This window comes from Emydura macquarii, unplaced genomic scaffold (assembly GCF_026122565.2).
Source record: "Emydura macquarii macquarii isolate MOO-44397 ecotype Brisbane River unplaced genomic scaffold, CSIRO-AGI_Emac_v2 contig_1390, whole genome shotgun sequence".
Lineage (NCBI taxonomy): Eukaryota > Metazoa > Chordata > Testudines > Chelidae > Emydura > Emydura macquarii.
Window position 1 is genome coordinate 2,705,704 of NW_027131527.1, and position 19,445 is coordinate 2,725,148.

General features: G+C 40.5%; 1 protein-coding gene and 2 pseudogenes across 1 annotated transcript in view; 2 read left to right on the forward strand and 1 right to left on the reverse strand.

Annotated features, from left to right (window-relative positions):
* CHAT (choline O-acetyltransferase) overlaps positions 1 to 19,445 on the forward strand; it is a 43,522-nt gene that overhangs the window by 19,386 nt on the left and 4,691 nt on the right. Inside the window, exons 7-12 of the mRNA XM_067552981.1 lie at positions 632 to 801; positions 1,550 to 1,650; positions 2,329 to 2,457; positions 3,631 to 3,753; positions 6,062 to 6,203; positions 16,978 to 17,040. Coding sequence (XP_067409082.1) covers positions 632 to 801; positions 1,550 to 1,650; positions 2,329 to 2,457; positions 3,631 to 3,753; positions 6,062 to 6,203; positions 16,978 to 17,040 — 728 coding nt within the window. The remainder of the gene's footprint in view (positions 1 to 631; positions 802 to 1,549; positions 1,651 to 2,328; positions 2,458 to 3,630; positions 3,754 to 6,061; positions 6,204 to 16,977; positions 17,041 to 19,445) is intronic.
* Positions 9,223 to 10,209, forward strand: LOC137156192 (probable G-protein coupled receptor 174; annotated as a pseudogene).
* On the reverse strand, positions 13,236 to 14,215 carry LOC137156193 (probable G-protein coupled receptor 174; annotated as a pseudogene).

Here is a 19,445-nt window from a genome sequence, read left to right on the forward strand (position 1 = left end):
TGTCAAGCAACACCTCCAGGGTCGCACCTGCTTTGGTAAAAATCTAGGTGCACGTACCTCTTCTGGAGCTTTTATCAAGCAAAATCTCAGTCTCATATTACACATGAGAAGTGGAGTGAAGAAGCACAAAAATGGAAATTCATGCAATATGTATTAGTAGGGACTAAATATTTCTTATGAAAAGCAGGTGATGGGAGTAAACCTAACAGATGGCATTTTACTGCCCAAACATGATGTGATGAAAAGTCCATGGTGAAGTGAAGTGAAACAAATTTCCTACATAGTTACTTCAGAAAAACCAAAGGCCTGATTTTGCCTCATGTGCTATGGTAAGGTAGGTAATCTTTGTAGGCTGATACTATTGAACTACTGTAAAAGAAAGAGTTATATTGCAAAACTAACACAAAAGTGAATTCTTTGGAGCAGGGATTGTCCTACTCTATAGCTTTGATTCTTCAACGAGCTCTGATGGCAACAGGGCTCTGCAGGACAGAGAAGCCCTTCTGCCTGGAGCTCACTGCAGGATTGTGGTCTGTGTTTTCACACTACCTCATTCCATGGGGCACTCTAGGTGCTACAGTATTCCAAATAATAAGAAGCAGTTATAAACGTCTCAATGTTTTATCCACAGACTCTACTAACCGAGACTCCCTGGATATGATTGAACGATGTATATGCCTGGTGTGTTTGGATGGCCTAAGTGGGATGGAAATCAATGACACAAATATGGCTTTGCAACTTCTACATGGGGGAGGCTATGATAAAAATGGTGCCAATCGCTGGTATGACAAACCCATGCAGGTAAAAATCTTACTGTACTCTGACATGTAATTGCTCTGATACACACTAAAGATGGCATACTGAAGTCTCATGCATCAGGGCTGATCACCACCGGGTCAGGATGGATACCCCATCTGGATACCACAGTGGGCCAAGCACATTACAGTAGGTTGTCATTTCCTTTAGCGTATCAGGCATAGACCATGAGCAAAGGCAGGATATTCAGACTGGGAATCAGCAGAGTAAGGAGGGGAGGTCATAGCAGCATGTCAAGCTATAGGCTGGGAAGGACTGGCATGGAAACCAGACTGGCTTCCTGCCCATGAGAGAAGACAGACAGGGAAAGCAAGACCATTGACCTACTTGGGGAATGGGAGGTGTTGCAGTGCATTTATTGTGTGCCCTTTTTAATGCATAATCACTTGCATAACATATAATGCTACTCTTTATCCATGCAGCTGAGGAGACATATCTCCTCTACATTCCCGAAAATATCTTTATACTAGACTAAATGAAAGAGAAAGGTTAAATTAGGAAATCTAGAACAAGAAAAAGGATGAGAGCAGCTGATATTTCCTCTTCTTTCCAAGTCTTTCACTGTAAAGCTAAAGCTCCCCAACTCTGGTCCTAGTGGACCTTTAGAGGGGCAGATTCCAGACGTGTGCAAATAACAAAGAAATCACAATGTCCTGCTATTTTCTTATCAAAAGCACACATTCAGTACATTATCCAATGCTTGTTATTTATGTCATGGCATTTCCCTTGGTAGTTTGTTGTGGGAAGAGATGGAGTCTGTGGTACTGTGTGCGAACACTCCCCTTTTGATGGGATCGTCCTGGTACAGTGCACCGAACATTTGCTCAAGCACATGTGAGTCCTCTCATTATTAACATAGTAGGACAGCGTCCAGGTGGTTTTCTGCTCAAGTGTATTCATTTAGCCTCCTAAGTGTTAAAAGAAAAGAATGTGCCTGAAAAGAAAATACACAGTATCTGCTGTAAACATCCTGGGATCTTCCTTCAGAATGAAATTCACCCCTATGGCTTTAGCCCCACTTCAACCCTATTTTGAAATGCACAGTGAAGTCATGTTTGGGGGGGGGAGGAGGGGGAAAACAACTTCACATTCTGGGTTATGGTCCTTTATAACTGGAATTTCACATTATAAAGCACTGAAACAATTCAGGACTTTCATTTTTCTCCACTTTTGTTCAATGGACCAAATCCTAGTTGCCTTGATATTGGTTGGGACTAGGCTTTGTCCCAACAAGCAGAGATTGCCCCAAATAAAAACCATGGGTCTAAAGACTACCCAAACTGATTGGCTCTTTGGAGTTACTCTTTATTTACAGTGGTATAAGTGACATCAGAATTAGGCCAATTGCATTTGTGCTTTTCCCAGCAAAAAAGAACATCCAAAATATCAGAGCTCACTCTGGTTTGTCCAACATGTCAGGAACTAATTATTTACCAAGAAAACTACTATAACACCATTCAGAAGAAATAGGTTGTTACCATGTTCCTAATGTTTTTTCTCTAACATTTACAGGAAAGAAAACTCTAAGAAATTAGTCAGAGCTGATTCAGTGAGTGAGCTTCCTACTCCAAGAAGACTGAGATGGAAATGTTCTCCAGAAATTCAGGGACACTTAGCATCATCAGCAGAAAAACTTCAAAGGTACTGCAGATTCCTTGACTTTTCTGAACAACTGCTTCAAGTTGTGAGCCATCTGACAAACAACTAATTTATTATAGGGCCCGATCCCACCCAGTGCTGATCACCCTCAAGTCCCATGAAAGCTTAAGGTGTTCAGTGCCTCACAGGATCAGGCCTTTAAGGCTGTAGGGTTAATACAATGCACTCAGGAAATGCACTATCATTACACTCCTTTCATGTAAATACAGGAGAAGCTAATGATAACTACAAATACCACTGGAAATAAATTTGATACAGCATTCATTATTTACATAAAATGCAAACAGTACCCTCTATTTTACAGGCATATGGTTTGATGACCAACACATAGCCAAGCCTGTGGAGGAAATGTATTCAGGGGAATTGTAAACAACTGGTTTGAATAGACAATTTGAATTCAAGCATTTAATTTGCTTGTATCTACACTGCTACTACAAAGGCCGGTTCTTTGGAGCTGGATTTTCTAGATCACAATGGATATGCATGGAATTTTTCTCCATGACTTTGAAAGACAAATATTTTTTGAAAGATTCAGGCTTATTGTCTAATTTTCCACCAAAAATTAACATAATGTACACATGGCCAATTTTAAATCTTTGCCTATTGTGATCCCATTAGTTAAGGCAACACTGATAATGAAGTGTTTAAAATCTAAGATCTAATACAAGAGGTATTAGATCATACCCGATACCAAAAACAAATTTGTTTTGTTTTGTTTCTAAATAAACAAAACAGTGGCATTTTTAAAAATGGGAATCCATAATAAAATCAGGGCCTGCATTAGACTTTTTAATCTCTCCATTATTTAAATATGGGTGCTTCACTGACATGTAATCTAGAATAAGGAAGAAGAACATGTTTAGCCTTCAGGAGTAGAATCACTGGAAAAAAGTGTTTAACTCACAGCTCATAAGCAGTGCTGAAGATTAAATTTGTAAGTTAAATAGTGCTTGATTAGAAATTGTTAGTTGAGAACAATTTACTGGTTGCCAAGTGCCAGATATTAGATTGAACTGTGTGCACAATAGGTGCTAGTTGAGATATGTAGTGAACGGTACACAGGAAAAATATTTTCTAAATATTGCTTGCAAACCAAAATCTTACATGCAAATCTTGCATTTTCCTTTACAACAAATGCCCCTGCTTGTTTTCTAGGATAGCAAACAATCTAGATTTTATTGCTTACAAATTTGAAAATTATGGAAAAGAGTTTATCAAGAAACAAAAGACTAGCCCAGATGCCTACATTCAAGTAGCCCTTCAGCTGGCCTTTTACAGGTATGTTAATCAAATCATGGGAATAGTATCTTGTGAGCACGGATTTGCAATTCATCAGTAAGACAAAGGGCTCAGTCCTGCACCCAGACCAACTCTCACTGGTATCCAAGGGAGTTAGGTCTGCTGGATGGGGTCTTTAAAATGCAAGGTGGAAACTCACAATAGCAGTCACTTTGTTCTGACATATAGCACCCCCCTCATGTGATATGTTTTACAATTATAATCGAACTATTTAAATCAGCTAGACAAGTAAGCAAAACATTCACAGTTACTGCAAAGCTACAGATCCTATAGCTTCAGAAGCTGAAGAGAACATTCACAAATAAATCAGAGAATGGTCACAGCCTCTTGTCTGGCTATTATAATCCAAGTTGTAGCTCAGATTCAGCATGTAAAACATTCTGGGCTTCTCTAATAATGGTGTGTAATCCCTTCACGCAAAAGCTTGAAATGAGTAAGCACATGACTGAGTAGACTCTTAGCCTAAAGGAAGTCCTGGGGCAAGAGTACCACCTGTCTAAATTGGCATAGGCAGGCTGCAGCTGCTAATACATGAACAAATGATACAGCCCATGGCAGGAGTAGTAGACCCAGCTGCTGCTCCCCTCCCTATTGGGGTTCGGGCCTAGAGGGTCTGTGTACTGCACACCAAGATCACTTCTAATGTATTTTTCTGTGTAAGGAATCCATGACTAACTGAGTCACAGTTAAAACCCATGAGCACAATCTATTCCCCTCCCATGTCCTCACCTCTCCATCTTATTCTACTACTCCCTCTCCCGTCATTCACCCCATACCCCCCATTCATTACCACTGCCTCTCCACCACTCATATTCTCCCTTTCACGCTGTCTCTCTCATCCTCACTCTCCATTTCGCTTTGCCCACCTTCTCACCCACCCCTTCCTCTGCCTGTCCCACACAACCTCCCTTTCACTTTCAGTGTGTCGGGGGGCAGGGAGGAGGGTGGGCATGGTGGGAGCCAACCCCATTCATGGCACCAGAAGTGGCCAACAGAAGGAAAAGCCCCAGACCCCTGATGGAAAGCAACTCCCCTGTGCAGTAAGCACTTATGTGTCAAGGTATCTACCAGTATGGAGTGCAGCTCGAAGAGAACTCTGGCACACACCCACAATGCACACTGCACACCCTGCCATAATGCCCTCAGTTCCCCATCCACAGGGAACAGAGACCTTCTGAAGATATCTCAGCAGCATATAGAGTTGGAGCACCACTGCAGGGTGGTAACTACTGCTGACTGACTCTGTACTGCTGACATAAGCTGTTGTTGGGTTTCCCACAGGCACATTGGGCACCCCAGGGTTTTGACACTAAGAGTTGACGTTGCTTGCTCTTTTTACTCTACTAATCTCCATAACATTCCCATTGTCACAGGCTCTCTTAGGGACCGTCAGGACAATTAATATCCCAAGGTAATGACCAGTTGTGGGGTTTCTTATAGTTACACCAACAATTCCTAAACTTATCAAATTAAATTCTGGAATGGTCTTGCACGTGACCAGATGCTAAGCTTGTTTCACCCACTTTGTTAGCTGAAATCCAATATTGCCAACAATGGACTGTCCATAGCTTGGTTATGAAAGCACAGTGGGTCCCCTCTCGACTAAAAATTTCAACTGTGCTGCAGACGGGAAAGGGGACCAGTGACCTATTAATGAGGACCCCAATTCAACTGTTGTGTGGACAAGCCAAAATAATTTGTACGTTATTTTCATTGAGGATATCAGTAAGGCAACTGGTTGCAAAAGCAGTGGACAAAGGATTGAAAACAGATGGTAACATGCCAATTTCCATGTACAGTTCCGCTTGTAACCTGGGTTTTCACCTTTGGCTCTAAATCTGCAATAGCATTCTATTCCTCTTTTAATTTTCTGTGACACACACACACAACATTCAATGCATTTTTCTTTCTGGTTTTAAATAAAACATGATTCGGTTCTCTACGTAAATGATTAATCACACAATTATTTTATCATGGCACTCGTATCACTCCTTGAGATATTTCAGTAAATTCTAGTTTTATTAGCCTTGTATTCACACATCAAGTACTTTTTTACTACCATTCCATAACTAAAATATATTCAACTGTTCAGAGCTGTTTGTATTAAAAGGGCCATAGTATCCATCTTTTGGAAATTTCTTATATCATTCTATGAACATTAAAATGAAATACTACACAAAAATAAAATCAACCTTGTAAAAATAAAACCTACTGAGCCTATTTTTCTTTCTGCTTTTATAATTCCCTGACACAATTATTTTCTTATTTTCATATTTCATTCTCTCAGATGCCACAGGAGACTTGTTCCTACCTATGAAAGTGCTTCCATACGCCGATTTGAAGAGGGAAGAGTTGACAATATCAGGTCTGCAACTCCAGAAGCTTTAGCCTTTGTAAAATCAATGATTGATGACAAGTCATCTCTATCGGTACGTTAATCTCTCTCTTTCACTTTTATTTAAAACGGGGAGGAGAATCATGTTTTTCAATCTACTGGGTGCTATCAACTAGATGTTAAATAAGACCATAAAAATATAGATAAGGGTGACAAAAATGTAGGCCTCATAGACTGTATTGAGATAGGACTTCATTTCTGTGAGAACCAGAGCTTTATGCTAATTATGAGTGTATTCGCTTTATTATTTGAGCACCCAAAATCATGATCAGATAATTAAACCATGAGAAACAGAATCTCTGTCTAAACTTACTTAATAGAATCTTTTGTAATTTACACCCACAGAGCCAAATTCTGCTCTTTGGAGAATAACATAATTTCACACTGAATTTGAAAGTTCAGAACCATACACTGCATACATGATGCTAGCTGGCCTGTTTGATTCTAGAGCCACACTTCTGCCAAACATAGTTACTGTTTATCTAGTATGCCCAGTCAGGTGAAAACTTCATGAGATTAGGTGTTTAAGTCTCGGTCATGCTAAGGAAACAGCTTTCCAAAATGCACGGACATCCACTTTCTGGAACTGCACTATTCAGCTGCCTCATGTGCACACACATACACACACACACACACACTCCATCCACCTACCAGGAATATGAATAATTTGCACAGGGCGGTGGGTGGGTGGACATATGCAATTGCCAAATCAAGGAGTGTACATGCACAAACATGCTTACCCTAATTTTTGTCCCAGGCTCTTCCCTTTGCAGTCGGCAGGAAAACTGCTCTGTACATCTATCCGCAGGTTTTGTAGGGGAGACTTCCACCTCTGCTGTGCACAAAATTTTTCTCTGTGTAATGCCTTGCCAGAATTTGGACCTATTTGTACAGAGCCTCTTCTAACAGGGTAGCTGCTTCCATGCATCTACCACAACTTTAACAGAAACATTGCAGTGCAATGAGGAATGGTGATCTAAGAAGTCTTAGTGTAATGCTGACCTGTGTACAAACTTCCAGAGGCTGCATGAGAATTGTAAAACAAGGTGACAGTTTCCATTCCCCTACCACATCTTCCACTTCCATAAGTCTGTCCAGTCCAAAATCCATTTTGTGCTGAACAGGGTCTCAGAAGCTCCATGTTAAAAATCCATTTGCAACATGAAGGAAAAGCTGAGGTGATCCTTGAACAGGACATAACTGTGTGATAACTCTAGGTAAATGAAGGCTTCTTAATGGTAACCACTGTACTTTGGTCTGAGCCCTCTTCCAACCTGGCCAACCCATCCTCACACAGGACTCACTATCATGCTGAAAATGGCCTCTCCTTGCCAATAACTTTTCTGGTGATGCAGTGCTCCTGTCAACAATATAGCTTGCCTGGGAAGATGAAGTTTGTCCAGAGTGGGAAAACCCTGAGGTACTTTCCCAGAACAGTCCCTCCTCTTTACCCTTGGGCAGCATGCAGTGCCTGGGCACCACACCAGTGCATGCTCTCGCTTTCAGAAACACTAGCAGAAGACAGATGCCCTAATCAGATCTTACCTCCAAGTTCTCTTTCCTCTTTGAACCATTGCCTCTTATCCCTCCTTCTGACTACTCAGACCCAACTACCTGGCTTCTCCAGCACTTGCAAAGCATCATTATTTCCCAGTTCTTCACTCTGAAAAAGCGTACACACCAATGATATCCTAAGGGAGTTTCATCACGTGAGTGAGCAAGGGAATGTCATATGTGACCACACAGTCCTCATTTCTTTAGAAATTTCTCATTTCTGCAGCTTTACCAGCCTGTACCTCATTTTGTGTGCTCTGACCTGCCAAATCTTTATTTTGCCCCCAAGGCAACAATAAATATAGATGATGTATTTATTCCATCTAAAGAATCCTGTAAAACATTGTGAGTAGTAGTACAAAGGGCCTACCTTCAATCAAACGTCCACATGACCGTAAGCCCCGCCCTACCCGCCTCTATCACCGGAAGTCCCACACCATCTGGTCACCTGACATCCGGTCCCTCCTCAGGTTATGACTTCCTGGTAAAGATGGGGCACCTGACTGGAAGCGGATGGTGCGACCGCCCTCCGAGAACGCCCCCCGCTCGCTCCCCACCAATGGGAGAGGGTGTCACCCCGACAGCAGGATTGGATCCCAGATGGTCACATGACCGGAAGGGGTCGGTGCGACCCCTCCGCCAATCAGTGAGTGTTTCACGCCAAGAGCTGGGATTGGCCCAGCAAGGGTTTTTGAATTTGTGCCAAGAGCTGGGATTAGCCCATCGAGGGTATGGGGAGGAGCGGGGCGCCCCCACCCCCAAGCAGAGTGGGCTTAGGCCATCCCAGAAGGGAAAGGTGCACCAATGGGGATGTTTGGGCGGTGGCGGCGCAGCCCCCCAGAAGTTTTGGGGCCTTTTAAAGCGTCTCGTTTTCGAGACCGCATGGTTCACAGCTCGTGGAAAAACGCTGAGAGGGGAACATGGACGCCTTACCACCCCCGTGAGGCCTTTGAAATTTGTTTTGGCTCCTAAGTTCTTGGCCCCCTGGTGTAGAAAGTGTTAAATTAGCAACAGTTCCGAGGAGGACACCCCTTTAGCCCAGCCTTTGTTTGACACGCCAGAGCCCGAAACCCGAGCGCCTGACGAGCCTCACGCTGTCCGTGACCGTGGAGGAGGGCGGGTCGCCGGCGGGACAGGCCGAAGGAAGAAACGGGTCACAGGTAAAGGAACGAGCATGATTCCAAAATCGGAATAGAAGACATAGAAACTGAAACCTCAATGTAAAAGTTAAGGCTGAAGGAAATGTCATATGCAGTTTGTACCTCGGGACAACCTGGTCAGCAAGAAGATTCAGACGAATAATGTTTTCAAGCGTTGTAAGCAACAATCTTACATAGTTAAATGAACACAAAGTAGACAAAAAAAAACACAAGACAAATAAATGTTAAATTTGCATCTTCTCCAATATTTTTTAATCGTTATCTTTCTAAGAAATGTGAAGATAGCTGGAAATTCCATTGATAACCTAAACGTCTCATTAGAGTTCGCATCTGTGCTAAATGAAAATAAACATGACAACTGACAACTCAATCTGTTACAACAATACTGACATTAAGTGTTACTATGCAATTACGTACACTTTGATTCTGGTCCCTGGATTAATAGGGAACGTTTTAGCTCTGAGTGTCTTTTTATGGCTACATGAAAGAAGCTAAAAGGGCTGTGATATTTATGATCAATCTAGCCATTGCTGATTTAGCACAAGGTTTATCCCTGCCTCTAAGGATTTTCTATTACGTGTCTAGAACATGGCCCTTGGAGGAGGTGTCTGCATATTTTGTTTCTACCTTAAGTATGTAAATATGTATGCAAGCATCTACTTCTTCGTTTGCATCAGCGTAAGATGATTTTTGTTTCTTATGTACCCCTTCAAGTTCAGTGACTGCAAACGCATATATGATGTGTACATCAGTATTGCTCGGTGGATTGTAGTCTGCATTGGCCGTTTGCCTTTTCCTCTTCTACGATTTAACTATAGTGAGATGAATATCAATAATAAGTGCTTTGCAGACCTCCCCATAAATGATATTAAACTTTCCAACTCCATTGTGATGATGACCATAGGTGAGCTGATTGGGTTTGTAACCCCTCTGCTGATAATTCTGTATTGCTCTTGGAAGACTATCCTATCATTAAAAGAAAAGAATTCCATTTCCCATGACTTTGGAGAGGAAAAAAAAAGGCTTTAAAGATGATCCTCACCTGTGCTGTGGTATTTCTGATTTGCTTTGCACCTTATCATATCAGTTTTTCTTTAGATTTCCTTGTTAAATCACATCAGATAAAAAAATCCACATGCCCGAAATGTTATTTCAATATTTCATGCAGTGGCTTTGTGTCTTGCCAGTTTGAACTCCTGTGTAGACCCAGTCATATACTACTTTACTACAGATGGATTCAGAAGACGACTTTCAAGACAAGATTTGCAAGACGGTATTCAGTTACACAACAGAAGTTATGCGAAAAAGCATTCCAGAACTGTGTAATAAGGTAAAGTGGTAGGATATTATTTAGCTGAGGTGAGTCCTGCTTTGAGCAGGGGGTTAGACTAGATGACCTCCTGAGATCCCTTCCAACTCTATGATTCTATGATATTAACATTGCACTTTCTGAAATGATTGAAAGAATGTCAGTGTTCAACATCATATTCATGTGGCCCAGCTTATTGGGGAAAATTCTGAGGTCCTTTATCAGGCAAACATCTGTTGATTTCAATGATCATTTGACTGATTAAAAAACTGACAAAGGACTTGAGGCTTTCACCTTTTTCTTGCAAAATTTTTGTGAATATTGAATTTAAACAACGTATTATGTGTATTATAAAAAGAATTGATATGGTGCCCAATCCTGAACTGGCCAAGCCAGAATAAAATAGCTTTGTTTATGTGAAACTGATGAGTTTAAGCTTGGGATTTCACTTGTTGAATAGAGCTCAGGCCAGAGTACTAATTCTGCATCCAGCTATTGCTGTGTGCAGGACAGGGAGCGTAAAGGATGTGACCTGCCACGACCTTCCTGTATCAGCTTTCAACCACATGATGCGCAACGTATCAGACAAAGTGTGTGTAGTAAAAACCTGTGGGGGGAAAAATGTGTTTTAAAAACAAAACAAAACAAAGAAAACCAGGAATGTTTGAGGCAAGGGTCTGACTTACCAACACCCACCCCACAGAATTCCAAGAAGCCAGCCAGGGGCTAGAGTTATCGGGAAATAGGTCTGTGGCGGTCTCACTTACAGTAAGAATCAGGCTTGTTAGCTGTAAAGAAAAGTATTGAAAAGGGGCTTTGTGACTATCTGTGTTTCTTTAAGACGGCCTGTGTGGGCCTTATATATATATATATATATATATATGATATATATATATATATATATATATGATAAATGTTTCAAGGTGGCTGCATGTCTTAAATAAAAAACGTGAGAACTCAGCTATTGTGTCTTTGTGTATTTACAGCAAAAAAAGCTGAAATGTGTGTAGCAGAAGAAAACAAACCAAAAACAAAAAAAAAACCCCAGGAATGCTTGAGACATGGGCCTGACTCACCAAACCTTTGTTTTCACTAGGGTTAGAGTTATCAGGTAATAGGTTTGCAGGGCCTTACTTACAGTAAGGTGGGTGGGGAAGGGATGGGGGTAACTGAATGCTATTGGACAGTTTTAAAATAAAGCCTCAGGAATTGGTGAGTCATGACAGTTTTAAAATAGTATATTAACCATAACCAAAATAAAAATCACACACCTTTCATATTTTTAAAAAGCATTTGTTGTAATAACAACCAATGTTATTTGTAGAGTGTGTGCTGTGGTTGTGGTACAAACATTTTTATTTTAAGCATTAAAAGAAACCCAAGCCATTCATTGATGTTTGCAAAGGAGTATTATCTATTTTCCCATCACTGGCAGGCCTTTATTTTAAACAATGTTAGTGAAAAATTTATAGGTGTTAGGGTGACTGGTAATCCTTTAAGCAACAAACAGTGGGAAGGTATAATTGTATGCATTATGTAGTTGTTAATATTCATTTTATAGGTGTTATGTAACCAAATAAGGGTCTATGGGGTGCTGTTGGAAATGTATACATTTACATACTGTTATGGATAAAAGAATTATAAAGTAACCCCATGTGGAAACATGAAGTTTGTCACAAAGACAGTTTGAGCATGCAGCTGAAGGCTAAAAGGCAGTTAGAATGTGCTAACAGATCAGCATGGTCAGCTAGGCGTGGACAAAAAGTTCTCTCTGAAGCTAAAATCAAGATAGCAAACTGCCCCTACTGTCTCTTTTCTTTTGACTGAAGTTGTATTTTTCCATTTTAACAATGAGTTAGTCTGTGTTTTCTTCTACACCCACCACTCTCCTTGCATACTCCCGGCCTGGAGGTGGAAAGAGCAGGCAATCCGCCACAGGGGTAGCATGTTTGATTATTTTTAACATATATTATATAATGTGTGTTTTATTTTTAATGTTTGATGGCTTGTTTTTAAAGTTGTGCAAAAGTATTTTGATGGCTAAAAAAAACTGTAGCATGTTTGATTATTTTTAACATATATTATATAATGTTACTTTTTTGTTCATGCTATTCTTACTAAGAATGACACAATATAAAAATAAAAAATAAAAACACAATAAAAGTAAAACACACATTCGAAAACCAGTTGCAAATATTTACCTTCCACCACAGGATACAAACAAGCTGTCACAAGTGTATCTGCATCTTTTAAATGAAAGACAAGCATAATTTGAGTTAGTATGACACCCTGCAAACTCTTAAACCCCAACTATATAGTTAAATAGGGGGCTTTACCTTGCCCTGATGAAAGGCTGCTTGAAGGGTTGGATTCCATAATCAATAAATCACACTGCAATAAAAACACCTATCATTCTTAGTAAGAATAGCATGGAACAAAAAAAGTAACATTATATAATATATGTTAAAAATAATCAAACATGCTACCCCTGTAGCGGATTGCCTGCTCTTTCCACCTCCAGGCCGGGAGTCACATCCTTTACGCTCCCTGTCCTGCACACAGCAATAGCTGGATGCAGAATTAGTACTCTGGCCTGAGCTCTATTCAACAAGTGAAATCCCAAGCTTAAACTCATCAGTTTCACATAAACAAAGCTATTTTATTCTGGCTTGGCCAGTTCAGGATTGGGCACCATATCAATTCTTTTTATAATACACATAATACGTTGTTTAAATTCAATATTCACAAAAATTTTGCAAGAAAAAGGTGAAAGCCTCAAGTCCTTTGTCAGTTTTTTAATCAGTCAAATGATCATTGAAATCAACAGATGTTTGCCTGATAAAGGACCTCAGAATTTTCCCCAATAAGCTGGGCCACATGAATATGATGTTGAACACTGACATTCTTTCAATCATTTCAGAAAGTGCAATGTTAATATCATAGAATCATAGAGTTGGAAGGGATCTCAGGAGGTCATCTAGTCCAACCCCCTGCTCAAAGCAGGACTCACCTCAGCTAAATAATATCCTACCACTTTACCTTATTACACAGTTCTGGAATGCTTTTTCGCATAACTTCTGTTGTGTAACTGAATACCGTCTTGCAAATCTTGTCTTGAAAGTCGTCTTCTGAATCCATCTGAAGTAAAGTAGTATATGACTGGGTCTACACAGGAGTTCAAACTGGCAAGACACAAAGCCACTGCATGAAATATTGAAATAACATTTTGGGCATGTGGATTTTTTTATCTGATGTGATTTAACAAGGAAATCTAAAGAAAAACTGATATGATAAGGTGCAAAGCAAATCAGAAATACCACAGCACAGGTGAGGATCATCTTTAAAGCCTTTTTTTTTCCTCTCCAAAGTCATGGGAAATGGAATTCTTTTCTTTTAATGATAGGATAGTCTTCCAAGAGCAATACAGAATTATCAGCAGAGGGGTTACAAACCCAATCAGCTCACCTATGGTCATCATCACAATGGAGTTGGAAAGTTTAATATCATTTATGGGGAGGTCTGCAAAGCACTTATTATTGATATTCATCTCACTATAGTTAAATCGTAGAAGAGGAAAAGGCAAACGGCCAATGCAGACTACAATCCACCGAGCAATACTGATGTACACATCATATATGCGTTTGCAGTCACTGAACTTGAAGGGGTACATAAGAAACAAAAATCATCTTACGCTGATGCAAACGAAGAAGTAGATGCTTGCATACATATTTACATACTTAAGGTAGAAACAAAATATGCAGACACCTCCTCCAAGGGCCATGTTCTAGACACGTAATAGAAAATCCTTACAGGCTGGGATAAACCTTGTGCTAAATCAGCAATGGCTAGATTGATCATAAATATCACAGCCCTTTTAGCTTCTTTCATGTAGCCATAAAAAGACACTCAGAGCTAAAACGTTCCCTATTAATCCAGGGACCAGAATCAAAGTGTATGTAATTGCATAGTAACACTTAACGTCAGTATTGTTGTAACAGATTGAGTTGTCATGTTTATTTTCATTTAGCACAGATGCGAACTCTAATGAGACGTTTAGGTTATCAATGGAATTTCCAGCCACCTTCACATTTCTTAGAAAGATAACGATTAAAAAATATTGGAGAAGATGCAAATTTAACATTTATTTGTCTTGCTTCTTTGCATCCCTTACTTTCCTGTCCAGCATTATTTTGCTCTTCACAGTGTGTTTTTTTTTTTGTCTACTTTGTGTTCATTTAACTATGTAAGATTGTTGCTTATAAGGCTTGAAAACATTATTCATCTGAATCTTCTTGCTGACCAGGTTGTCTCGAGGTACAAACTGCATATGACATTTCCTTCAGCCTTAACTTTTACGTTGAGGTTTCAGTTTCTATGTCTTCTATTCCGATTTTGGAATCGTGCTCGTTCCTTTACCTGTGTCCCACTTCTTCCTTCGGCCTGTCCCGCTGGCGACCCGCCCTCCTCCACGGTCACGGACAGCGTGAGGCTCGTCGGGCGCTTGGGTTTCGGGCTCCGGTGTGTCGAACAAAGGCTGGGCTAAAGGCGTGTCCTCCTCAGTTCTGAGGGTACTAATGTAACACTTTCTACGCCAGGGGGCCAAGAACTTAGGAGCCAAAACAAATTTCAAAGGCCTCACGGGGGTGGTAAGGCGTCCATGTTCCCCTCTCAGCGTTTTTCCACGAGCTGTGAACCATGCGGTCTCGAAAACGAGACGCTTTAAAAGGCCCCAAAAGTTCTGGGGGGCTGCGCCGCCACCGCTCAAACATCCCCATTGGTGCACCTTTCCCTTCTGGGATGGCCTAAGCCCGCTCTGCTTGGGGGTGGGGGAGCCCCGCTCCTCCCTGTACCCTCGCTGGGCCAATCCCAGCTCTTGGCACAAATTCAAAAACCCTTGCTGGTCCAATCCCAGCTCTTGGCGTGAAACACCCGCCGATTGGCGGAGGGGTCGCACCGACTGCTTCCGGTCATGTGACCATCTGGGGTCCAATCCCGCTGTCGGGGCGAAACCCTCTCCCGTTGGTGGGGAGCGAGCAGGGGGCGTTCTCGGAGGACGTTTGATTGAAGGTAGGCCCTTTGTACTACTATTGTGCAGTTTTGCCCCATGGAATTATGGTTTTCCTGGAGATAATAAAGTATGCATATTTTGTTAGACTATCCATTTGGAAAGGTGCTGGGCATCTGATTTGCCCTGTGGATTTTTCACCCATAATTTTGGAATACAATTATTTGTTCAGATTTCACCGTTCTTTTTCAGTAAAGAACCATATATACTATAGTTACAAAATGAACTAGAAACAGGATTCCCTTAACTGAAGTACTTCCACTAGCTGAATTTTTCAGACCCACACTCCTATGGAAGTGAAAAGGCAACATTTTTTGTTGGACTAAAAGACATGTTTTTTTATTTAAGTAGCCTTTAATTCTCTGAAGTATTGTTTGTTAGTAGCCATTAGTCCAAATCAAACCAGAAAATATTTTGTTTCTGATACCAAAGAAAGTGATTTTCAAATGATAGCTTGAACAGTCACCAAAGATTGAGTCTGAGTCAGATTGATTTTCTAACACAGGAGATATATCTCATGCACTTGACACCATCTTCACAGGAAGGAACATCTGACATTGCAGAGATTGCTTGAGAAACTGTAAATTAATCAGACTTAAAGACTGCATTTTGTAATTGAATCCATATAAAGGACCTGGGGCCTGGCTCTATCTCATGAAGAGACATCAGCTTCTGTGCTGTGAAGGTCTCTGATGATGGCCTTGGATTGCTTCTAAAATGAATTCTTTATTCAAGAGATCACTCATTGCCCAGGCAAACTGAAGCTTTCCTGTTCATTTAGAACTACACAAAAGGAGTCAGTAACTTTTGGCTGTTTCAAGATCTCACTAATCTGCAACATCTGGCTTGATATACCGTAGCAGCTCTCCATAGGATTGATTCTATGACTGAAAGTCTGATACTTGGCGGATTTACAATTCTGTAACCAGAGATGTGAAGTACTGTAAACATTAAAGCAGCCTCGGAAATCTAGTTTCCCATTCACTCAGGGGAGTGATTTTCTTGACCAGCTGGTAAAATATCAATACTTTTTTCCCCCACTAACATCACTGTCATTGTTGACATGATAAAGGATGGTCAATAGATTTAGTGTCTAGTCTGGTAAATTTCCATGATGGCTTTTCAAGGCTGAGTTAACTATGTAATTATTGTGCCTTTTAAAATTTAATTAGTCACACCTTCATCTGTTGAAAACTTTACTGACCCTGCAGTGACCTACACTATATACAGTTACCCTATATACCGTATGTACAGATACTGAGAATTTTCTTCACCAGTTATCTTATCTGTACTGATCATATTTTAGTATCAATAAACTGGTTCTGTTCACTAATACAATACATGTAATGGTACAATTCATTCTGCTTTGAATTTATTAAGTGACATTTGATGCCACATATATAAGAGTATGGTTAAAAAAAATATATTAGACGTTATGTTGACTATGGATCTGATACAAACTCCATTAAGGCAAGACTTCCATGGACTTTAGATCAGGTCCTATGACCTATTTGAGCCACACAAAATAAAGCAATACTAGTGAGTATAACTTTGAACCATAGTGGCCTTCCATTCATTCTGAGTGCCCACAACAAAGAAGGTATTTTGGGGTAACCGGGGACATTTGAGTGTACGGACTATTATTTGTTAGCTCATTGCCAGTAGAAGCTATTTCATGGAGAGATTTTCAGTAATAGTTATGTTTCTACTCCACCAACAGGAATCTGAGAAGATGCAACGATTTAAAGATGCAATCACAGCCCAAACTAATTATACTATTTTGGTGAGTAAGACGTTGTTCTGCCTTGATGAAAAACCAGTCAGTTTTATAAAAAAAAAACAAAAAAACCCACAAAGACATAATCACTACATACATGAGCTTCAAATATTTTAGGTACCTCTGAATACAGAGGAAGCCAGTGTCTCACACTATCTTGTTGACTATCTGACCTACCATCCAAACCACCATATGGTTCCATCTTCTATGATCTCACTTTCCAGAAACTGATATTGTAAAGTTAAATGTCTGAATATGACAGTGGTCATTAGCTTATATGATAACCTTTGGACATGACACTCTTGGCCATAACCTTTCCAAATATGATAGTTCTTATATAGTGTTGTCACAGAAGATGCCTTGTGTAGTTGATCTCTCCACATGGACACTAGATATTTGTGTGACACTTATTAATATTATTATTTGTATTGTAGTTGCACTTAGAAGCCCCAATACTGGACCCTGTTATGCTAGGCAGTGTACGCACACAGAACAAAAAGACATTCCCTGCTCCAAGGGGCTTACAATAGGTATAAGACAAGAAGCAACAGGTAGATTCAGACAGTCAGGCAGATGCAGGACCACAATGAGAGACCCACCTGTATTTCTTTTTTTTAAATTCAGCACAGTATTTAGTCTAGTGTCCAAAAACTCTATGAGAAGATCTGTGCGCTTTTAAATCTTTAGACCATAGGAAACCAAGCGATAGATTTTGCTAACTTCTCCTTGTGATCACCAAAAACCATTAACCAGGCCGACAACTGGGGAATGGTAGAGGGAGGGGGAGGAAATGGGGCATACTAAGGCTACATCTATATTGGAGCTAGAGGTGCTAATTCTCAGCTCACACAAACATATTTGCAGTAGCTCTCATCCAGCTAGAGACCTAAAAAACAGTAGTGTAGCTGCAGTTACACGGGCAGCGGCGACGTGAACTAGCCGCCCCAAGTATGAACCCACAGAGTCCGAGGGGGCTGTACTCAGGATGGCTAGCCCATGCTGCTGCTTGTGCTACCATGGTTAGCATTCTATTTTTAGTGTGCTATCCTGATAAGAACTAGTGCAAGTCTGTCTACATGAGCTGGGAAGCATACCCCCAGCTCCAAGTATAGACATAGCTTAAGATAATGTGATGAGTGAACGTTAAAGGGTCTTGTAGGGAATAGAAGCAAGCATGCATAAAAGTAACCAGCAAAACCTTTCAGTAGCCCTCCCATCTACATACATACACACACACACACACACACACACAGAGATGGAACTGCAAAAATCAGAGCTCTCCCATGGTTTACAGAGATTTAGATCCAATATTTTTGTTTAAGAAGGTCTCTGCTATACAAGGGTTTACTTTTCTAAAGCTGGCTACTGACATATTTTTATATTTATATTAACCTTCAGGGGAAGCAGCTAGGCCTTTAGAGCCCAGTCCTCCATTGAGTAAACGAGCAAAGCTCTAATGACATCAATGGAGTGGCATCCAGGTACCCCAGCTGAGAATCTGGTTCTCCGAATGAAACGTATTCCAAAAAAAATGACCTAGAACTTGCATTTTAAAATCATGGTTATTAACAGCAAATGAATGATTGTATGATACCCCCTTTTAAAAAGACTGTTGAATGTACTCTATAATAAAACAAGGGGATCCCCTTGGTGAAAAAATCACTTTACTAGTAAAACAACCCATTTTCTGTTGATTAAAAGAGAAGCAGCTCAGTCTTGGTAACACTTCACAACCTGCTGTGTCAAGACAAAGTGCTGACTTACAATAGTAATAACTTACTCAAATCACTCATGATGTTAATAATTGTTAATAAACAGTTTTGTTAGAGAATTTACCACCTTTGGTTTTGCCGCAGTCCAATGCCTAACAAATTCACTGTAAACTGCTGGGCATAATCGTTGCCGGTTACTGCTTAAACAGTAGTAATAGTCAAGAAAGCATTCTCCACTAATCGTTATCCCAAAGGCATGTGCAGAGTGTGAGGGGGAAGTGTAAAAGGAGGCATTCTTCAGACTGTGGAATGAAGAAAGGGATGAGGAATGATGGTTTGTGGGGAAGGTGCTGCACTGGGACACTGGAGGATCAGATCCTGATTCTACCACAGATTTTTTTCTATTCCTTAGTCCTCCATCTGTCAAAAGGGACTATTAATACTTCTCTTTTCACACATCCTGGGTCTGTCTTTGTTTATGTAGATTTTAAGCTCTTCAGGGCAGGGACTGTTTCTCACTGTGTGCATGTACAGTTCCTAGCATAAAGGGGACCTACTCTCACTGAGCTCTCTGGGCACTACCTTAATACAAATAAGAGTGCCTCCTTTCCCCAAGATTACCAAAAAATATGCAGTACTTCATTTTCAGTCTGACAAACAAAAAATGTTACAAATATTAGACCTTTGTGCAACTCATGG